Source organism: Sphaeramia orbicularis, chromosome 6, assembly GCF_902148855.1.
Source record: "Sphaeramia orbicularis chromosome 6, fSphaOr1.1, whole genome shotgun sequence".
NCBI classification, from domain to species: domain Eukaryota; kingdom Metazoa; phylum Chordata; class Actinopteri; order Kurtiformes; family Apogonidae; genus Sphaeramia; species Sphaeramia orbicularis.
Genome location: NC_043962.1, coordinates 35,937,079 through 35,958,375, shown reverse-complemented (window position 1 = coordinate 35,958,375; position 21,297 = coordinate 35,937,079). Strand labels below are relative to the sequence as shown.

Below are 21,297 nucleotides of genomic sequence, written 5' to 3'. Positions count from 1 at the left end.
TCACATCTACTGAAACAATACAACAGGGTGCACATGTGGCAAAGCATGAGAAATAGGCTCCCTCTGCAGGTGCTATTTGTTTATTCAGTCAAGGTTTCTGCAGCTTACATGTTGGCTCTTTACATATTTACTGTATAATGCAAAAATGAAAAGGTAAATAAATCCAGACAATAAGACAGAAATGTAAAAAACTGCAGGACTGTTCAGAGCAGATGCAGGTTTTGAAAAGATAAGACATTGACTTAAGCCTCAGCCTCAAACATCTTCTTCCTTCCATCCATGCCAGCTTTGTCTTCAATGTTTTTACGCCAGTCGCCGACATCACGCAGTTCCTTATCCTGAAAGATCAAAACAAGCAAAGGTTAAAGCAAAGGTTAAAGCAAATATGTGCAAGATGAAATTAGATACCAGTCAAAATGTTTTACTTCATCTTCTCAGAGGGGATGTCAGTCATAAAAATAGCTTGCTATACACACTAACAGTAAAGAAACACCATTTAAGTATTTGCAAATCAGACTCCTGACATGTTTTTACTGTTTTACCAGATGACAGGTATCACTGGGTTTCAACTTGCAGCAACTGCCAGAAAGGAAAATAAGACCAATGGTCCTGTAGCTCACTGGCATGTTCTATCAAGAATCAATAACAAGTTGAATTTATGATGTTGTCAGGTTCTGCTGCTATGCTAGAGTCCTGTGGTCTTGATGCAGGAGATCAATCTCCCAACAGACGTGGGTGGTAGTTTCACTGGAGGAGAACTCAACAAATTAAATGAAAGTCCATATATGACTTCCTATGAGTGCTCAATAATAACTATGTTGATATCAGTAATATCTTTCCATGTTATAAGCCATCAAAATAGGGTCCATTATAAGTAAAGGCCTATTTTTAGTATTTCAAAAAAATTTGTCAAAAATGTAAAAATCTAAAAGATGTTTGAAGAAATTGCTAACAAAGACAACGCCGCTGCTGCCGGACACAGAGCCTTCACAATAGCTCATGGCCTATCAGCCAGTCAGCTAAAAAGGAGGTTCCCACAACACATCAGGGGTTTAAAACCCTTGTGTTATTACCTCTCTTTGTTTAATGTTAATCTACTAGACTATGAGCTGCAAAATCAGTTTTCCAAATCTAATTAAAAAATCACAGACTGACATGTACCCCAAAGGTTCACAAGGTTAAGATGCAAACCATGATCAGTGGTGTCTGTGGTTCAGATCTTGTCAGATACCTTTGTTTCACCTCATTCCCCATCCTGTTCACTGTTCTTTTCTGAAATATTATTGTAATTTAGATAGTTGAAGTCTTAAGTTTAATCACATATTAGTCAGTAGTAGTTAGGATTCCTTTGTTTCACTAGATTTCTTTGTTTCACTGGTTAGTGGTAAAGGTCTTTGGATAGTATTGGGTCACATCTTGGTCAACATACTAAACTGACAGATTTGTGAACACAGGACTTAGGTTTTACCTTAGGCACACTTTTAAATGCACATGCTCACATAGGATTGTAAACCACAGCAGATAAGATGGAAACACACTGTCAGTATTGGGTTTTACATAGAGTTGAGGTATCACATCTGCTTGACTTTAGAGTCAGATGACACCAGTCCATTTTCTGTGACCAAACTCACCTAGCACAAGGGGTTCAGCCCATAGTTTGAAGATCAGTTTACAAGGATTAGAAAAGTGATGTGCATTGGAATGTCTGGATCCATTTTTCCTGCTTGGTGTGTGGATCTTCAGCTGAGTTATATTTTATTTGTGGTCAGATCAAGTCAAAAATAAATTTATAAAAATTAGACCTAAAAGAATCCGGACTTATTCTTGGAGCGTCTAACAAAAGAACATGTCAACATTTCTATCTAATAAAGACATAAAAAGCTAAAAGGAATTTCCTCAACCTTTGTGTCTCAGTGAGCCAGTTCCTCACCTCATCTTTGACCTCCTTCTTGACCTGCTTCAGGTTGGCCCTCAGGTCCAGGTTGACGGTGTGTTTGGAGCCCAGCAGAGCTTTCAACATGGCATCAGCAGACATGCGCACTTTCCTCAAGACAGGCTTCTTAAATTTACCCATCAGATCCTGAACCTTGATCTTCAGGTCGTCGATCTAAAAGGAGGCGAGTAGCAATGGCCCATGTGAAAATTTAACCCCTTCAACCTGTTAGCGGTTGTTTCACTATAATCCAGAGGATATACTGAAACAGCCTGGACAAAACAAAGGTCTCCACATGGATTCAGCTTATTTCTTAAACCGCCAAGTCAGAAGATTTATCCTGTGGTGATGGAAAAAGTGTAACTCAGTTTAAGAAAGGCCAAAATATTGGCCTGCATCAAGAACAGATAACAACCAAAGAGGTTGATCAAACTACTAAAATTAAGTAAAAAACTGCCCAATGCAATATTAAAACCTGTAACCATCATCTTCAGGGAATGATTCAAGTGATCAAATATCAGTTACATCAAATTGGGAAAAAAAAAAAAAAATCAACATTAAAAACTCATGGTTACATTTAATAATTTCAACAGGAGCATTTCCTACAGGCATAAGGTGAAGAGAACTGAAGGGATTGTGACTAAACAGCTGTGTAGCTTTATCAGCAACAATAACAGTAGAGTAGAGCTTTAAACGGGTCATGTGGTCTAATGGGTCCAGACTGACCCTGTTCCAGAGATATGAACACATCAGGGTGAGAGGAGAGATGAATGAAGTGATTACCCATCATGCCTAGTGCCTACAGTACAAGCCAGTGGGGACAGTGTTATGATCTGGGGTTGGTTCAGTTGGTTCAGGTCCTTGGTCATCAACAGTATGCGTCCATAAAATGAAGTCAGCTGAACCTGAATATACTGAATGACCAGATATGAACATTTCTGCACTGATGACACAGACATATTCCAAGATACCAGGATTCATCAGGCTCAAATTGTTGAGTGGTTCAGGGAGCATGAAACATCATTCTACACATAGATTGGCCCCCCACAGAGTCCAGACCTGAACCCCATTGAGAATCTGTGTGATGTGATAGAGAAGACTCTACAGTGTACAAAAAATTATATTGCGAGTTGTTGGCTTGGCTTAAAGTGGTGATATTTTGCTTTTTTCAAATGGAATTATGCATTTTAAAAAAATTTCCTGTGGTCTACTTTTTTTTTCTCTCTTTTTTTTCTTTTTTCTTCTTTTCCTTTCTTTTTTTTTTTTTTTTTTTTTTTTTCTTTTCTTTTCCTTTATGGGCTCAGCTGGCTGACAGGCAGCTGTCTGTACCAATAAGGCAGCAGCCAACACCAACTGTACTGTCCTGTGGTCTACATTAACTGTAAATGCTATGCCTGAGTCTGAATTCTTCATTAATTCAACTCCACAGGTCCATCTTCAACCCTATTTCTGAGTCATGACACCAGAAAGGTTGTTTTGAGTGCTGGCCCTTTAAATGCAAATGAGCCACTTCAGGCCCCACCCCCTCCAGGCTGTTGGCTGTGCTGCTCTGTCCAGTTCAACCAACAACTGAACATTATAGGTAATCGGCTCAAAGTTCGGACATTTTTTCAGTATGGACTACAACCGCTGCTGCTGACAAACAATTATGGTGTCTTTGGAGAAATGTGCGTAGGAAGTCTTGACCTTGTATGTGCAAATGTCATGACATAACTATTTATTAAACATAACAAATCAAGCAGGAATTAAAACGGGTTGTAGAAATCCACTCGATTTTTTCCAAAATGAATATAAAGATAGCTTTGCAGCACCTGGAGGGTTCAAATTTAAACTTTATGAACTATTAGGGTCCAAATACACAAATGTACCAAAGACTAATAAAAGTGGGTTTAGTAAAATATGACCCCTTTAAACAGATTTTGAGGGCCTAACAGGAGGCTCCACTGAGGGTTAGTCAGGATTGAAATGGTGCTTTATTATTATTTATCATCTTTAGTGGTTAATTTAAGTCACATAATCTACCTCTTTGTTGGACTTCATGACTTTCATCTCCAGGTCATATCTCTCTTCATCAATTCTGTCAATATTGCGATGCAGGTCCTTGCAGAAGTCCTGAACAGAGACATGAAGAACACTTTTAGGAACAAAAACAGACCATGTTTAATAAATCTGAAGGAACCCAGTAAGGCTTATGTAAAGCTGGTGTAATTACTTTAGTGGAGTTAATCCTTTTATTTCAAACATCACACAAACAATGATTCTGAAATTAAAGTGAATGTATGCAAATTAAAAAAAAAAAAAACATTAATAGCCTTTGGCCAATAAAGGCAGAACCAAGTGACTCATTTTGCTGTATATCAACCACCTTCAGTATGTGTATTTAGTCTAGGGATGTAACGATTACCCGTATAACAATAAACCGTGGTAAAATTGCAGACGGTTAGTATTACTGTTTAAATTCTAATTATCATGATAACCGCGTTTGATTACCGCACTTTTGCGGAGAAAACGCCTATGTAAAGATATGCTTTAATGTCAAATATTTGAGTATAGTTTTAATTTATTACAAATTTAATTTTATATACCTAATATTTGAACCAATATTCACTTTTAAAGTCTTTGAAAAGGTTCGTTAAGCATCTTTGTGTTATTTATGCAATAAAGTATATACATTTTTCAAATCGGATTTTATATTTTTTTTTGGTGTTTTTTGTCCTTTTATGTTTTTATAGTAGGTTAAAGTGAGAAAAATAATAGACAGATGATATAGATGAAGTTGTGCTGAAAAAAAAACAAACAAACATGGGTACAGTAAACATTTGTTTATATAGTATATAAAGGCAAAATCAAAAGTACTCACAAACGGACAAAATACGCTCAGACCCCTAAGGGTTAATACTTGACTGTTTCTGCCAAGAGAAGGTACATTGTGCCTATTATTTTATTTTATTTATTTATTTATTCATTTATTTATTTTCAAAATACAACTTGGTTAAATTATTTCAGTGTGTGTATTAGTACTTTTTGAACATTTTGAGCACAATTTCAGTAATACCACGATAATAATGATAACCGTGATAATTTTGGTCATAATAACCATGATATGAAATTTTCATATCGTTACATCCCTAATTCAGTCCCATCTTGGTGAAGTGTTGGTAGAAATGCTTGCGTACCTGCAGCTCCTGCATGCTTCTGGGCAGGGACAGAGGAGGGCAGTTTTCAGCCATGTACCTCGACCTCTCCAACTCCCGCTCTCTCTCCTCCTCCTCCAGCAAACCTTTGGCGATGGACAGCATCAAACTCTGCCAAATAACAGCCAGATCAGATCAGCTGCTAATGTTGTCAGTGTCTCACTGCATCAGCCAGACTGTTGTTTCTAATATTGTGGCCAGACTATTTTTAATAGCAATATTAAATACGCCAGAAGGAAACTTACTTTTAGATGATGCTTGCGACTCGAAGACATCTTTTTTCTGAAGCATTTGAAATAGATGATTTGTTATTTTAGTAAATTTAACTCATTGAACAAATAAAATATGACATCAGAACAGAAAAGTCAAAAATTAACATTCGATGGAAACCGGAACATTTTCAGTGCAATGGAAATGTCGTAATATAAATGACAGATGTAATTATAAAATGTCAGACAGTTCAGCTGTGGTGTTAAGTTTCTGTTAAGTCATTTATAAAACAAAAACAGATTTACTCACTCCGACATCTTGCCGTTTGTTTCACTTCACAATCTGTCAAAAAACATGACATTTTACAAATCAAGAAAATAAAAACTGATCAGCTAGCAAACAGCAAAAATCTGTTCTTAAAGAGTTCATTGGGACACTGCCTTTTATAAAAAGGGACACTTCTTATCTGTGGGGTGTGCTGAGGTAGAAAACAGAGGGAAACACTGTGCAGAGGTGAAGGTCGGGTCAGCACTGGAATGAATGTGTCTGGTGTTTTTCAGATATTAACCCCACTTAGAGGAAACACGACACCAAGTCCAGCATCACCAGTCCACCTCAAGGAAAAACCTCTAGCCTAAATTAGGACAAGGACTGGAGGTCCAGTTGTCCCCCCATGGGTGTCCCTGTGATGAAAGGTCTGTCTTCTGGAAGATTATCAGAAACACCTGATACTTCTCTGTTGGTTCAAACATCTTGGACATGACCAGGACTTCAGCTTAACTGTCTTCTCTGAAAATAGAGACTGTGTAGAACAATCCAGATGAACAAACTCTTCTTCCAAATAGAAAAACCAACAACTATAAGGTTTCAGGTCTTTCTGCATCGTTACACAGAGCTATAAGCACTTAGGGATTTTATCTTCTCATCTAAATCCTTCAATATTAGTATCTGATCATACGTTTCTCTTCTAGGCAAATATCTCTACCAACAATATCTGCTCCACAGTGATAACATTTTCCTTTCTTTTACATTACTATGAATATTTTGCTTAAAAAAAAACAAAAAACTATGAATACAAAACAAAGTATCATCTTCCTAAAAATATATTCCAAATGTTATTGTCATGGTAATAGCTGAGTGACATTATGTTAAAAATAAATCTCAGATAATCTTACAATCTTCTCATTGTAGCAAACTGTAAATTGCTTTTCCATCCAGCAGTAATTATGTTTTTAATTAAACACTATTTTTACTCTGTGTGAGTGAAATGTATTAAGAGGTATTTAGTTCTACATGCTTTATTAGATGTCAAGAGTTCACATGTAGATCAAGTCAATGTGTAAATAGACAAATAAATATTCTGCAATCATTACTTTATTATTATTATTATTTTATATTGTTTTGTTTATACATTTCATAATATACTGTGGCCCATAAAATTTGAATAAAATATTTGTACCTGTTCTTGTGAAATGTTTGTGACAATGTGATTTATTCTAGATAAATAAAGTGTAACTGAGACTCAGTATGTAATCATTGCACCAGGTCAAAGGTGATTACTGATTTATAGAAAAAGGAAAAAAAAAAGAGGAATGTGTCTGAAAACACAATTATTCCAACTTGACGAGCAGTAGTGAGTGTCAACGTTCAGAGTGACAAAATAAATAAGTTCTGTGCTGTGTTTACGCTCAAACAGACAGATAATTTTGGACATTTTCCAACAGATTCAAGCATTAAATTCAACCTGCAGCTCAGACTGACACATGATTTTAGTCAAACAGACTGTGATGACACTGCAATAAACACTGGGACTATCACTTTTCAGCTCTAGAGTCCATTTACACCACAGCACCCATCCCACTGTGCTTCACACCTGCAGCCATGAATGCTTCACACCAAAGGTAACCGCATTTAACATCCAAAACTCCTCATTTACCATCATCATCATCATCATCATCATCATCTTACGCCAAGGACTTCTAGAGCTGGAACCTTCAGTATCGACAAGCATACATTATCTGTGTTTACAAAAGCTCAAAAATCCTCACTGACATTTATAAACAGCATGAGACAGAAAGTTTTTTGTACTTTTAGTTCTTGACCACAGTAGAGAAATTAAACAGTGCATTACCTTAGTTGAAGATGGAAACAAAAACGGGGAGACAGATTTGCAGAGTGGCTCAGATTTGTCTGTATAACTTGCTATATATTGCATTCCCCAACGTCAAAGGAAACCCCAACTTTCTCTTTATGGAAGTCAATTTTACCCCAGACCAATAGGCGCTCCAGCATCTGAAATATCATATCTGACCCCACTCCCACCCAGAAATCTCCTCCCTATCTCACTATTATAAATAACCCCTTCCCTCTAGATTGTTTCACTAATTGTATTATTCCCCCATGACTCCCCCCAAAAAAGAAGGTGTAGAGAGCGATTAAAGAAAAGGGAAGAGATGCAAAACAAAAAGATGAGGCTTAAAATTGACATAATTATGGACTCTTCCGGTTCAATTTATTAACCAAGTCAAGCAGACGAGGGAGAGCTGGTGATGAAAGTTGAATGGGCAGCAGGTGGACGGGAAGAAAACTCAGAGTGGGTGTTCCAGACGGTCATTTAAGACTCTACATTTAAGATATTAAGACACCGATAACAGGAGATGGCCTCAAAGTGACAAAACACCAGAGGAAGGAACTCTGTAAACAGACATCAAAACTAATCTACGCAGAAATGAAGCTGAAAACTTGAAAAGGTGTAAACTTATAAACATTAAATGTCCAGCATTTAATATTCATAGCCAATTTTCTCCAAATTTGCCAAATTTAGAAGAACATGTTCATTTAAAGCACTCAGAAATACGGGAAGTTTAATCTAAAACTGCAAAAATAAGGGAGGTGTAGTGTACTGGATTTGTGTAACAGTGCTTAAAAGAAGGCATCGATGGGGGTGAGCCAGACAGATGGGGTTCAGATAAGACCACTAGTGACAGACAGAGAACAGCATGTGAACACTAGTCTTCTCCATAGCACTGGAAAATTAAAAGTGGGAATGACTATTACCACTCCAATATCACAGTGCCATTACTTCAGTAGCACAAATAGGGAGAACTTCAACATGATTTACTATTAATAAGAAGAAAACATTTCAAGTTATTAGTAAATTGTACAGTAAGTGTACCACAGTATGGTTCAGTTGCTACATTTTGACAAATTCTCTACAAACTTGCCAAGTTGACACCAACATCACATTGCCCCAAAACATACACAAGTGGTCAACAAAATCACATTAATAATATCTATTTGTTAAAGATAAGTTTTACAGTTAAAAACATTGTTTACTGAGGTTCTTATAGTACAAGTGATTGGGTCCCTCAGTTAATAACAATAATAATAATAATAAAGTTTATTTATTAGGCACTTTTTGCAGATAGATTCACAAAGTGCTTTACAATAAAATCAGAAGCAAAATAAATAGGCAACAAAAACATACAGCTACATACACAGACACAGGCATTAAAACATAAAAGCAAATGGTGTTAAGCCCCCCACTCCCACCCCAAACTAAAAGCCTGTCTAAACAAGAAGGTCTTCAGGCGCTTTATAAATGACTCAATCAAGTTTAAAGTGCAAAGTGCAAAGTGACTTTCGTCACCAATTTTTCATCAAATCTGTAAAACCTGAGTCACAGCCCAAGTATCACAAATGGTTTATTTTGGAGTACACTTTGAAATTGTTCACCGTGAGGGAAGAGACTCAGGTGCGTAACCACACCAAGACTTATGGATTTGTGATACTTAGGCTATGTCTCAGGTTTTACAGATCTGATGAAAATTGGTGACGAAAGTCATACGCAGCTTTAAATGTTAATACCCTGTGGTGAAAGACAGTTCAGTCAAATCTATTGTCACGTTTAAGTTCCTCAGGAACAAGACTTCTTTCCCAGTGTTGTATAAAGTACTGGAAAGTCACACTTGAGTAGAAGTACAGGGACTCAACCAAAAAAATACTTTGGTAGAAGTTCAAGTCACCAACTGAAATCCTACTCAAGTTAAAGTCTGTAAGTATCTAGTATTTATTGTACTTACGTATATCAAGTAAACTACAATTAAATGTATTCAAGTAATGAAAGCAAAAGTAAAAGTAAATGTTAATAACAACCAAAGGCAGTCAGAATTTAGAATATTACGCTGGTGCTCACATCAACACATCACCCACAGGTTGAGTGTGGACAATTGTTTGCACTTGTTCATTATATGATTAGACCCAATGACAAATCAGCTTCCTGACTTTGTTGCAGTCACCAGGAATCTCAGTGGTGAAAACACCAAATTTCCAATAATTAATTTTTTGTCAAGAGTAACGATATTGTGCATTAAAAATGTATCAGAGTAGAAGTACGCAACTGTATTTTTCTGTAGTTTCTACCTCAGTATGTCACAACAACGATGTCAGTGTATGTGGGGGTGTGTGTGTGTGGGGGGGTGTCCATACATGATGCCACTTACGCTAGCGTGAAAACGAAAACTGAAACTTAACATACTTTCAACATCCGACTCCTGACTTCTGTGCATCTCTTATACAGCAGATCTTACATGAAATTTTCACAACTTCTAGCCTGTATCCACTGGACCCCCTCCACTGCTGTATGAGCCCCCCACAAATGCTGGGCCCCATGAATTTGTCTTGTTTACCCCCCTTTATCTACACCCCAGGCGGCATCTGTCTGATTGAATTTGCGAGCAATGTGCGTCTCTCCACCTCACTGTCAAACCTTCAAACAGCCCCAAAGTTTTCCAGCACAGTGAAGCATATTGTTTAGTCAAACAGAACTTTATACATTTTTGTTGAGTAAAATCTATTTTGAATTATGGGACTGATTAGAATTGTTTCTTGTCAATAAGCCATATCTAATTCAGACCAGCACAGACTGTTCACTGATGCATATTGAAAATATAGTACTGTTGATTTTTCAAATTTAAAAATGTTTAAATTCATCCTGTTGTGTTAAGGTGGAGGAAAAATAAAGGTTAAAGAATCAGTTTAATTGTTGTTCAATATTGTTAGAATTTCTGATCAGTATCAAATTAATTTAGCCAATAAACACATTAATTAACTGTCCAACTGTGTGTGCAGCTAAATTTTTCTTTGTGCTACTAAAATTTTTACATTGCTAGCACCAGCGCTACCACCTAAAAAAGTAAGTGTACAGCCCTGATCAGGTTGGAGGAGATGTAGTTAAATGGTTTACTGATTGTAATATACATTGCATCCTCGTAGCTTACAGATCTTGAGTTCGTACAGTGTCTTTTAAACTAAGTACAGTTTGTAAGTGAAGGATTAGAACACTGATCTATCTATCTGTTAGAGTTTACAAGCACACTGATCTGATCAACTGATCAAATTACTGGCTGCACTGGGTCTAAGACAGTTTACTGATGCTGACACCATGATACATGACACAGGACTGAAGGTACATGACAAAATGAAGCTAGACCTGTCCTTTAGAGAAGACTAGACAAACTGGGTGAAGGTATATGTGGAAAAACAACACTGGGCCAATCAACAAAAGACAAGTCAACAGCACCTCTGGAGACATTAGACATGCACTTTCCACAAAAACCTTACCTGACCAACGGCTACACTTGCTGCAGGGGCAGGTAGGGACGTATACCTGGGCAATGTGTCTCCCATTGGGTCTTGTCCTGTCAGGATAAGGATGCATGGCAGCCCTTCGAGATCCTCAAAGGTTCACGGTACCCGCTTTTCATTCACAATGCCTCTCCATACCTGCATAAAAAAAAGATGTGTTATTGTGTGCTTTCCTATATTTAAATTAGGGCTGTGAAAATGAATGCATTAACATGGATTAATCCATCATTATGATTAATCTGATTAAAAATTTTAACACAATTAACCCATCTCCAGTGCAAAATGACTCTGTCTCTGCCAACACATGCAGTCTGTCCAGGTAGAGTTAGCGTCGCGCATGTGCAAATGGGCAGTTGATCCGGTAGTGACAGGTAGCAGAACCAACCCATAAAGATGGAAGATGCTAAACAGCATGTTGGCCCTCTGGGTGGAAATATGAGTAAAAAAAAAAAAAGCCAAGACTGAACAGTCAACCGACAAAGTATTAAACACACTCTGCAGGAAGGAGTCTTCTTTTCACTGAAGCACTTCCAGCTTTAAATACCACATTAACGTGAAGCATACATTAGTCGGGGATTCTGCTAGTACTTCAGCTAACGCATCGCCTACCTTGCGACAAACACGTTAAGCACACATATATATTCTCTTCATTCTTGAGACTGTTTGCTCATGCAAAATGAAACACGATTAATATAGAGTATTAATGAATGGAATTTAATCATGATTAATCTAAATTAATCCACAGCACGTTTTAATCTTCAGCATATGTCAGAACAGACACTGTTTGGACCAGGGGTCATCAACATTTTCTCTCCTGTGAGCTACTTTTACATAATGAATTTGCCAGAGGGCCACTCTAATTTAGCAACATTTATTGACATAGCTAATTTTCATACATACATGTGTAATTTGTATAATACATTTGTAACATTGTGTTCTTCATTTATTATTTTATTTATTTATATTTCTTTGTTTTAACATTTGAAATACTTAAAAAGTGTTAATATGAAACTATTATTTTATTTTTATTAAGAAAATCAAAAGGAGAAAAAAACAGACACAAGCATTTGCATCCTGTATTCCTAAATATTTTAATACTATGTCAAATACTATGAAATGGAACAATCCTGCATATTTTTATAGAATTATTAAAAACAAATAATACACACCTGTATGTGCATTTTTAATACTTTGAAATTGTGAAAAGGAACATTGTCACTCACACAATAAAACTTCACCAACGTGCTGCTGTATTTCTGAAGGATTTGACCTTTTTTAAATTCACATATTCTGTCAAAACACATCAATTAAAAACAGAACTTTGTGTACATAAATCCACCATCCCCCTGTCACACTGGAGTCAAACGCACCTGTTCAGGTCCGACTCCAGCTGTCTGAGCGCATGCGCAGATAGCGTACATATGTTTGTGCTGGTCCAGGATGTGAACCACTTTACTGATGCCTCTGTGGAAGCGCTGGCCTTTGTCAGTTTAGTGAACATGGACTGTTGTTTTTGGACTTTAGTTTGCAGCTCTTTTACCTTCTCTTTACGGACGCTGAACCCACCGGAGACTCTCCAGAACAGTTGCTTTAAACTTTGGTGAAATTCCACTCCACGTTGCATCTTTTACCGACTGCCAGGCACGCGCCACAGATCAGACACACACACTTGTCTTCCACATTAGTCAAACAGCAGTCCGTGTCTCCCTGTTGGTGAAAATAACTCCTTACTATCCTCAGTCCACATTGTTGCAGGTGTAAGCCCTCTCTACTTGCCTGGCATCTGGCTCTTCCTGCTCCTCCTAGGCCCCGCCCCTCTCCAATGACAGACAGAAAACAAGCGCTGAAGTTTGATTGACAGCTAGCTGACCGTCTCATCTCAGGAGGGGGAGGGGACAGGACGTTTGTAATTTTGATTGGGTCCCGCCCACGGGGACCAGGTTACCCCTGTGTACCCCTGGTTTGGACTGTGTGCTGTCTGATAATGTACTGCATGTATTTGGATGAAAGTGATGTTGTTAGGGACCGAGCCGAAAGGTAAGGCCGTCTCACACAGTGAGAGGCCTTGCCTGCAAGCAAGGCCCTATTGTTGTTCATTTGCTTAGATATTATTATTTTCCCGACGCCACTTTGACCTGGATTTTGACCCCCTAAACATGCTCAAAAACTCACCAAATTTGGCACACACATCAGGTCTGGCAGAAAATTTGATACAATGAAAAAATTAACCCCATAGGTGCAAAAATGACCTCTCTAGCGCCCCCTACATACACAAAATCGGCCCTAGCGCCCAGTAGGAATGTCGTAGAAACATGAAACCAACGCCAAAATTTTCATCTCATCGAGCCCGACAAATCACGCACTGACACTCATGACCTAACTCCAACAGGAAGTTCAGAATTTGCCTTTCAAACTAAAATGCTCAAATTGCAAACTTCCAGTAGGAATGTCGTAGACACACGAAACCAACGCCAAAATGTTCGTTCAATCGAGCCCAACAAATCACGCGCTGACACCTATGAGCTACCTCCAACAGGAAGTTTGCAATATGCCTTTCAAAATAAAATTTTTAAAACTAACTCCGATGACACCGTTTGTCGTATTCTAAATAGCACCAAAACATAGAGTGAACCCTCCTCAAAAAAGCTACTTTGCACTTTTTCCATAACTGTCTTAGTTTTTTTTTTAGAAGCCTGCAAAGTTGCGATGTTTGGAACTCATTTTTCACTTTGGATTTTTTCCCCACATGTGACATCTCTATGTGTTCATGGGACTCAGCGCAATGCTCACATGCAAAATTTTTTTAGATACAACGTACAGTTATTGATTTATAACAATTTGTTTATTTTCATACTTTTTCCTCTTTAGACCGCCATTTGACCCCCTTAACATGCTCCAAAACTCACCAAATTTGCCATGTATGTTATGGCTGGTGAACACTTTCATACAATATCAAAATTAACCCCTTGGGTGCCAAAATGGACTCTGTAGCGCCACCTATGTACTAAAAAACACACAAAATTTGCTCTAGCGGCCAGTAGGAATGTCACAGAAACATGAAACAAATGCCAAAATGTTGGTCTGATTGAGCCGACAAATCATACACTGACACTCATGAGCTAACTCCAACAGGAAGTTGGCAATCGGCCTTTGAAAGTTACTCTACGTTTCTGCAATTACTGCTTATTCATTTCAGGCTTTTGACACAAAAGTTATACCTCATTAAATTCCCACAAGTCTGCAGAATCCAAAAGTGAAAGAATTTTTCAGATACGACCTACGGTTATGGAATAATTGCGATTTTTTTGAAGACTATGTTTAGTTTCACTTTTCACAATGACAAAGTTCCTATAAAACTCTTCCTGGTGCACACTTTAAAGTGTTTCTCTGTAGTGCAGTGGTTCATGTAGCTGCCTATTGAGTAGAAGGACCCTGGTTCAAATCTCAGGCATTCTAAATTTTTTTAAATTTTTTTTAAATTTTATTTTATTTTAAAACAGGTTTTGCTGCATTATATTGTGAATATCGGACGTTTTGCACACATTACAAATTACACGGAGTACATTTTTTCAAAATAAAACCCCTATTAAAAATAATACATATTGTCTATTACATAACTTCTTTTCATTTTTATGACCAAATGCTCAACTGTTTGTACAATGTTTCTTCATTCAAAAGTACTCTTTCTCACAGACACACATGCTCACACAATACGGTTTTTCCAAAATAATAGCCTTAAATGTGACAAATCATCACTTTTATGCTCAATTATTCATACAATTTCAATTCATTTTTCAAACGGATTCTTTCTCTCACATACAAAACAAATGCACATACACACAGTAGGGTTTCCAAAATCAAAGTCTCAGTTAAAGGTGATGGTTTCAGCAGAGGGTCGCTGGTGTTCTGTGCAGATGTAAGGAGGACAGACACTAAAGGGTGGGAACTGGTATGGGGACAGAGAGGTGTGAGTGGAGCTGAGGTGTCGACGGTCACGGGAGGCGGATCGTGGGGGAGGTGGATCGCACGGGAGGCGGATCGCCCGGTGCGAGGTCCCGCCCAATGCTGCTTGCAGCTTTAATTCTACATTGCATTTGTATATATAAGTTATTTATTACAAAAAAATATTTGCTATAACTGTGTAAAAGCACAACAGGAAAGAGAAAAACTAAGGATCAGGCTCTCAGGTTGTGTGACCCTATGCTCTCGTTGGCTGATGTTCTGTGACACTGTGCTCTCATTGGCTGACCGTCTGTGATGCTGCGCTCTCATTGGCTGATGTTCTGTGAGTCTACGTTCTCATTGGCTGACATTCTGTGACGCTGCGTTCTCATTGGCTGATGTTCAGTGACACTATGCTCTCATTGGCTGCTGTTCTGTGACGCTGTGCTCTCATTGGCTGGTGTTCTGTGACGCTGCGCTCTCATTGGCTGACATTCTGTGCGCTACGCTCTGATTGGTTGATGTTCTGTGATGCTGGGCTCTCATTGGCTGGCGTTCTGTGACGCTGTGCTCTCATTGGCTGACGTTCCATGACGCTGTGCTCTCACTGGCTGGTGTTCCGTGACGCACTCTCATTGGCTGACATTCTGTGACGCTACGCTCTGATTGGTTGATGTTCTGTGGTGCTGCGCTCTCATTGGCTGACGTTCTGTGATGCTCCGCTCTCATTGGCTGGTGTTCTGTGATGCTACGCTCTTATTGGCTGGCGTTATGTGATGCTGCTTCTCATTGGCTGGCGTTGTGTGACAGTGCGCTCTCACTGGCCGACGTTCTGTGATGCTCCACTCTCCTTGACTGACGTTCTGTGACGTTACGCTCTCATTGGCTGGCGTTCTGTGACGCTCCACTCTGATATGCTGGCATTCTGTGACGCTGTGCTCTCATTGGCTTGTGTTCCATGATGCTGCGCTCTCATTGGCTGGTGTTCCATGACGCTGCGCTCTCATTTGCTGATGTTGTGTGATGCTCTACTCTGATTGGCTGGCGTTCTGTGACGCTGCGCTCTCATTGGCTGACGTTGTTATACGCTCTGCTCTGATTGGCTGGCATTCTGTGACGCTGCGCTCTCATTGGCTGATGTTGTTATACGCTCTGCTCTGATTGGCTGGCGTTCTGTGACGCTATGCTCTCATCGGCTGGCGTTCTGACCAAGTGTGCCCACAATTCTGTTCACACAGTCCTAGCACCATGTGCACTTATGAACACCTTTATCATCAAACATGGTGTTCGTTATTGATAAATGAGAGATAATGTCACCAAGTAGCAACAAACTATAAATCAATCATTCATTCATTTTCTGAAACTATTTAATCCTTAAGAGGGTCGTGGAAGTGCTGGAGCCTCTCGCAGCTACTGACAGCTGAAGGTGGTGAACATCCAGGACATCCAGTTCACAGGGCTGACATATTTTATACTATGGATAAATCAGATTTAACCAATTAACCCGTTATGGTTCATGTCTTTGGATGATGGGAGGACATCAGAGAACCCAGAGAACCTATAGACATGGGGAGAACATGTAAACTCCACACAGAAAAATGGGACTGGAAAGCCATGTTTACTCATGGAGTTCACACCTGAGAGGCTGTTTGTGAATGTGCAAAATAACTCCTATGGTCTGTGAACTACAATTACAGGCTAATTACGTCTTTTACCTGCTCCATTTCACTGAGTGTTAACAGTGAACCTGCAGACAATAAACACTTCCAGTTATGCGGTGACATAATTCCATAAAATAATCTTTAAGTTTGAATGAGGCACTAATATTGGATGTTTTCTTAGAAATAATAGCTTTCCAGTGATTGAATACAATTCAAAATCCATATGAATATGTATATTATAGATTTTATTGATTTTTTTAATGTGCCCTTTACATGAACAAGAAAGGAAGTGAAATACCCACTACGACTGAAAACACCACATTATTTGTGTTTAAAAAAAAAAAAAAAAAGAACCACAATCAAAAATGATTACAGAGACACCAGGACATCAATATGTGTTGCACATTGTGGACCTCTGAGGCCTGAGGGTGGGTGGGTGGCAACTCATACAATAATAATAACCCAATCACATGTAACCTTAATATTTTAAAAGAATCACTTGTATTTTTAAGATTGAAAAATTCACTCCAAACTTTAACTCTAAACTTTTAACAGCAGGAAGCATTTGTGTTCCAGGAAGCAACCACAGCTGGTACCAGATTTATGCTATGCCTGTCATTCACTGTTTTGAAGAATATTACTTTACATTTGCGATACTGAATCATGCTGTTTTCACTGTCAAACCAAAAACTCAAATAGCTGGTAAAGTAACACTGGTGTCTTACAGCCAGTAGTTTACATCACAGATCAATTTGCTCAGTTTTTAGACAGAAACATTACAACGGCCACAGTAAAACAATAAATCACTTCCATTTCGATTTTATTTGTAATATATGATTTGTGCTGTCAATGGTTGCGCTATACTATATGTCTGAACAAAGTTAGAGTGCTCACAGTCATTGTTACTGTAACTAGCACACCTTATTATGTATTATTATATTACTAATTAGTGTAGAAGTAGGACAAACATAAGGTCAGTATCAAATTTTATTCCTTCAAAGCAACAGCAACACTGATTCTCATTTTCCTTCTATTTTTATCCTTTCTTTTCTTCCACTTTGAGCATTGCTTCTTTAAACAGTGCATGGACACCTTTAGTCAAAGTTACATTTAGTTAGTAGTGTTTTAAGTTTAATATTTGTCCATTCACATTAATAAAAACATTACAAAAGCTATGTCCTCAATGGCTGACACTGACTGATTACTTAGTACAGATCTGTATTACAGTGATATGTTTGGCATAACACCAATTTTTTTTTTTAACACTCTAAACTCTCATAGTATATTATTTTAAGTACTTTTGGATATTTTAAGATTGAAACTTTAAGGTGATGCATTCATTGAATTAGGACTGGAATTAATTCAAATGAATAAAATTTGCATTTTTAATGAACGTCAAAATTTCCTAAATCACAAAATTTAGATCAGTGTTTTCTCTGGATACATGTTATGCTTCACAAACACTCAAAATACGACCACTATGTTGTGATATATTATTTATATGTTTCTCTAGACATTGTTATACCTTTTAGACACCCTTGCAAGTGTCGCTTTTTGTCATTATTTTGCACATATACAGTTCATAGTTTTAACAAAGACGACTTTTACTTTTTAATCCTGTTTCTACTTGTATTTGGAAGGCTAACCAACAAAATGCATCTTCACATACTGAGTCTTGATTCTCTTACAGAAGAAACTAGATTTTCCAAAAAGAAGTTTAAAGCCATATCGGTCAGGTTTTCCTTCAGTCAGGTGAATCCTTGAATTAATCTCATGTGCTCTCTTTACATTTAGCGACCTCACAACCACACTTGTCAATTGAAATGTAGGTTTGCTGTATCGTGCTGCCGTCAGTGCACCTCATCTCCACCTCCTTCTTACTGGTCGCCATTTCTTGACAACATGAGCATGAATGCATCACACTGTTGCTCTCTGCTGAGTACCTGTAAGTAAAGACAGTTTCAGACAAGATGAGTTAATATAAAGTTTTTTCTTTACAGAAAAATGTACTGAAAAACTAAACATGTGAATCAGTCTGAAGCATCAGTCTCACATGGATGAAGAAGTTCCACATGATCCCTCACAGGAAGTGAGTTCCACTGGCTCAACTGACTCGCAGTTCTTTATCTTCAGGAAGGTGGTTTTCTTTTTCACTAAACAGTCGTGTCGAGGAGTACCTGGCAATAAGATGTGGACATATTTACACCTGACTGCAAAAATTACATTTTACATTTGAACACAAAACTGTTTATTTGTGAAGATGTTACAGTTTGTAAAATTGGATGAATACAAATGTGTTGTGACACTTTTAACAATTTCAAATGAATTCTGATTAAGCTGTTTTATTTATCACTTAAACCAATATAGATTGTGTATGATCAAAGATATTTGTCCATAAATCATGATATATAAAATATAATGCTGTAAAAACATGAAGATGAATTTATAAATGTATCTTAATTAATAAATTAATTAATTATCAACAATTCAATAATTTTTTAAAATTGAATTACTGAAATGAAAAAGAAACAAGAAAAAACAAAAGTAACGTAACAAATGTTGCATTGTGTGTAAGGAAAGTAACTCTTTACCATAATGCATGACATTAATTAAAAAAAGTGGCATTCTTTTGTGTAACTGTTCGATTGAAACATAACTGAGGAATATTACTTTTCAGTATTACTCACATGTTTTGCAACAACCATTCATGTCACTTTGTTCACTTCCCTGTAACACAGACAACACGTTGCACAGTTTTTTGCTACAAAAATATTAGAAATATTGCGCTTTTCAATGCTTGAATGTACTCACAGGGACGCAGTTGTCTGGGTCAAACTCAGGACACTTTATTCGGCTGACAGAAATGGTGAAGTCGTCCTCCTCTTTTTGACAGTCATACCTGGTACAGTTGTCATTTGGTGGTGACCAAGACTCAGAAGGCTGTCAAACAGGAGGGAGAAGTAAATTGACTGTTAACATATAAAAATCTAATAACAGTTGAAGGTCGGTAGCAGGCAGTGATTGCATTACAGTGAATTTACCTTAATAATAACAGGAGAAATCAATCCAGGAGGTGACAAAACACAGCTTATCTTTTTACATGATCCACAACACTCTCCAGGTTTGTCCTCATAGACGTGGCCCTATTTGACCAAAACAGAAGAAATGGTGTGTAGCCATTCATGTGTGAGATGACTTTTTTTATTTAATAGTAGATTTAAATTTAGATTTATACATTTTTAGAGGCATTACAAACCACCAGGAAAATATATATTTAACACAATTTTAAAATGTGACGCTTTAAATATTTTAAGAACTACCTCTGCACAACGTATTGTGCACATTGTCTTGTGACACTCAATCTTTTTCAGCATGGTGATGGGATCTTGAATTCCAGTACAGCTGCATGCTTCACATGGATTTTTGAAGAAGTCCATTCCTGTCTATAAAATAGAAAACAATGAATGAAATCCCCTCCCAGTTTCATTGGAAATAAAATTTATTTTCATGTTAATGGTATATATGGCAACAGAATAAAAAAGCAACCCGGTTCAATGATTCAAATATCAAATACTGTAAAAGACTGGAATTTAGGAATATTGAAATATTAAGAAACTATTTTGTAATTATCTATTGACAGTTTTTAAAATTAACCTCCTGAGACCCAGGAAATGTCAGGAAAGTACAAGTTTTTTTTTTTTTAATTAAATAATTGCCTATATTGGAAACATCATGATGCAACAATTTTTTTCAGATGCATTTTTTTTTTTATGGAATTTCCTCTGCAGTGGACAGGTTTTTTTATATACAGCTGTGAAACTCTTATCCACAAACTTTGACAGAAAACCCATAGCTGGGTCTTAGGAGGTTACAATGCTATTTAAGAACTCTGAATTATGTGAAGAATAATCTGAAAAGGACCAGAGTTACAGTAAACAAACTAAAAAGCAGATCAACAAAGAGGATTGCAGAATTTTTATAGCTGCAAAACAACGCAATTAAGATGATAATGTAGCAGTAATTCTCAAAACATTTACATACACAAAGAATGCAAACTGCACTGCCTAGGAAATACTGTGGTGTGTGTGTGATTTAAATCAGATGCTTTCTATGCAAATACACCAAATGTTTAATTCTTAAAAAGCCAACCTGCACTGCTACACACAATCCCACTGGTGAAATTAATATCTGCAGAAAGTGTCTCTCTCTTTTTGTGGAGTGCAGAGGTGAGATTTGAATGATAATTGTTGGTGAAATTAATTAATGTCTAGCACAAATGATATCAAGTACAAAAACCTTCAGTCAGATATTGGTGAGATAAGCTTGATTTGGGGCTTAACACAAGAGTTTTAGCTCAAAAAAAGGGTGGATGAAGATCAGTTGTTCCAATACAAACACTTCACCTAATTAACCTGGAATGTGAGTGTGACAGCTCAAGGACACACAACATTAATGACCAATCACACTGTACTTTTCAGGGCTGAAGTTGCTATGTCTGCATTTCTTTTGGAGTTTGGAGATGTCGTGACACACAGCCAGTTGTAATTTCTGAATGGAACATCAGTACTAAAGTTTCAGTGAAATCCCAGATCCATTCAGTGTCACATAATGTTATTTTAAGCTTTACACATTCGTTAAACATACCTACCTGAGTCATATTAATAGCTAGACCTTCCTTTAATTATGCAGATGCGACATAATAGAGAAGCTA

The 21,297-nt window shown here is 37.5% G+C and overlaps 2 protein-coding genes across 2 annotated transcripts in view; both read right to left on the bottom strand.

The window, feature by feature from the left end:
- Positions 1–64: 64 nt before the first annotated feature.
- LOC115420974 (troponin I, fast skeletal muscle-like) lies at positions 65–7,559 on the bottom strand. Its single transcript, XM_030136617.1, has 7 exons — positions 7,469–7,559; positions 5,647–5,679; positions 5,373–5,409; positions 5,110–5,238; positions 3,956–4,045; positions 1,931–2,107; positions 65–338 (listed from the first exon to the last, which is right to left on the bottom strand). The coding sequence occupies exons 2-7, from the start codon at positions 5,652–5,654 to the stop codon at positions 243–245; spliced, it is 537 nt and encodes a 178-aa protein (XP_029992477.1). The 5' UTR covers positions 5,655–5,679; positions 7,469–7,559; the 3' UTR covers positions 65–242.
- A 9,251-nt stretch (positions 7,560–16,810) lies between these two features.
- The window catches only part of LOC115420368 (mucin-2-like), a 34,742-nt gene continuing 30,255 nt past the window's right edge, over positions 16,811–21,297 (bottom strand). Inside the window, exons 46-51 of the mRNA XM_030135605.1 lie at positions 19,907–20,029; positions 19,628–19,729; positions 19,398–19,526; positions 19,274–19,313; positions 18,640–18,763; positions 16,811–18,529 (exon numbers count right to left, since the gene is read on the bottom strand). Of these exons, the coding sequence (XP_029991465.1) occupies positions 18,358–18,529; positions 18,640–18,763; positions 19,274–19,313; positions 19,398–19,526; positions 19,628–19,729; positions 19,907–20,029 (690 nt within the window). The 3' untranslated portion in view covers positions 16,811–18,357. The remainder of the gene's footprint in view (positions 18,530–18,639; positions 18,764–19,273; positions 19,314–19,397; positions 19,527–19,627; positions 19,730–19,906; positions 20,030–21,297) is intronic.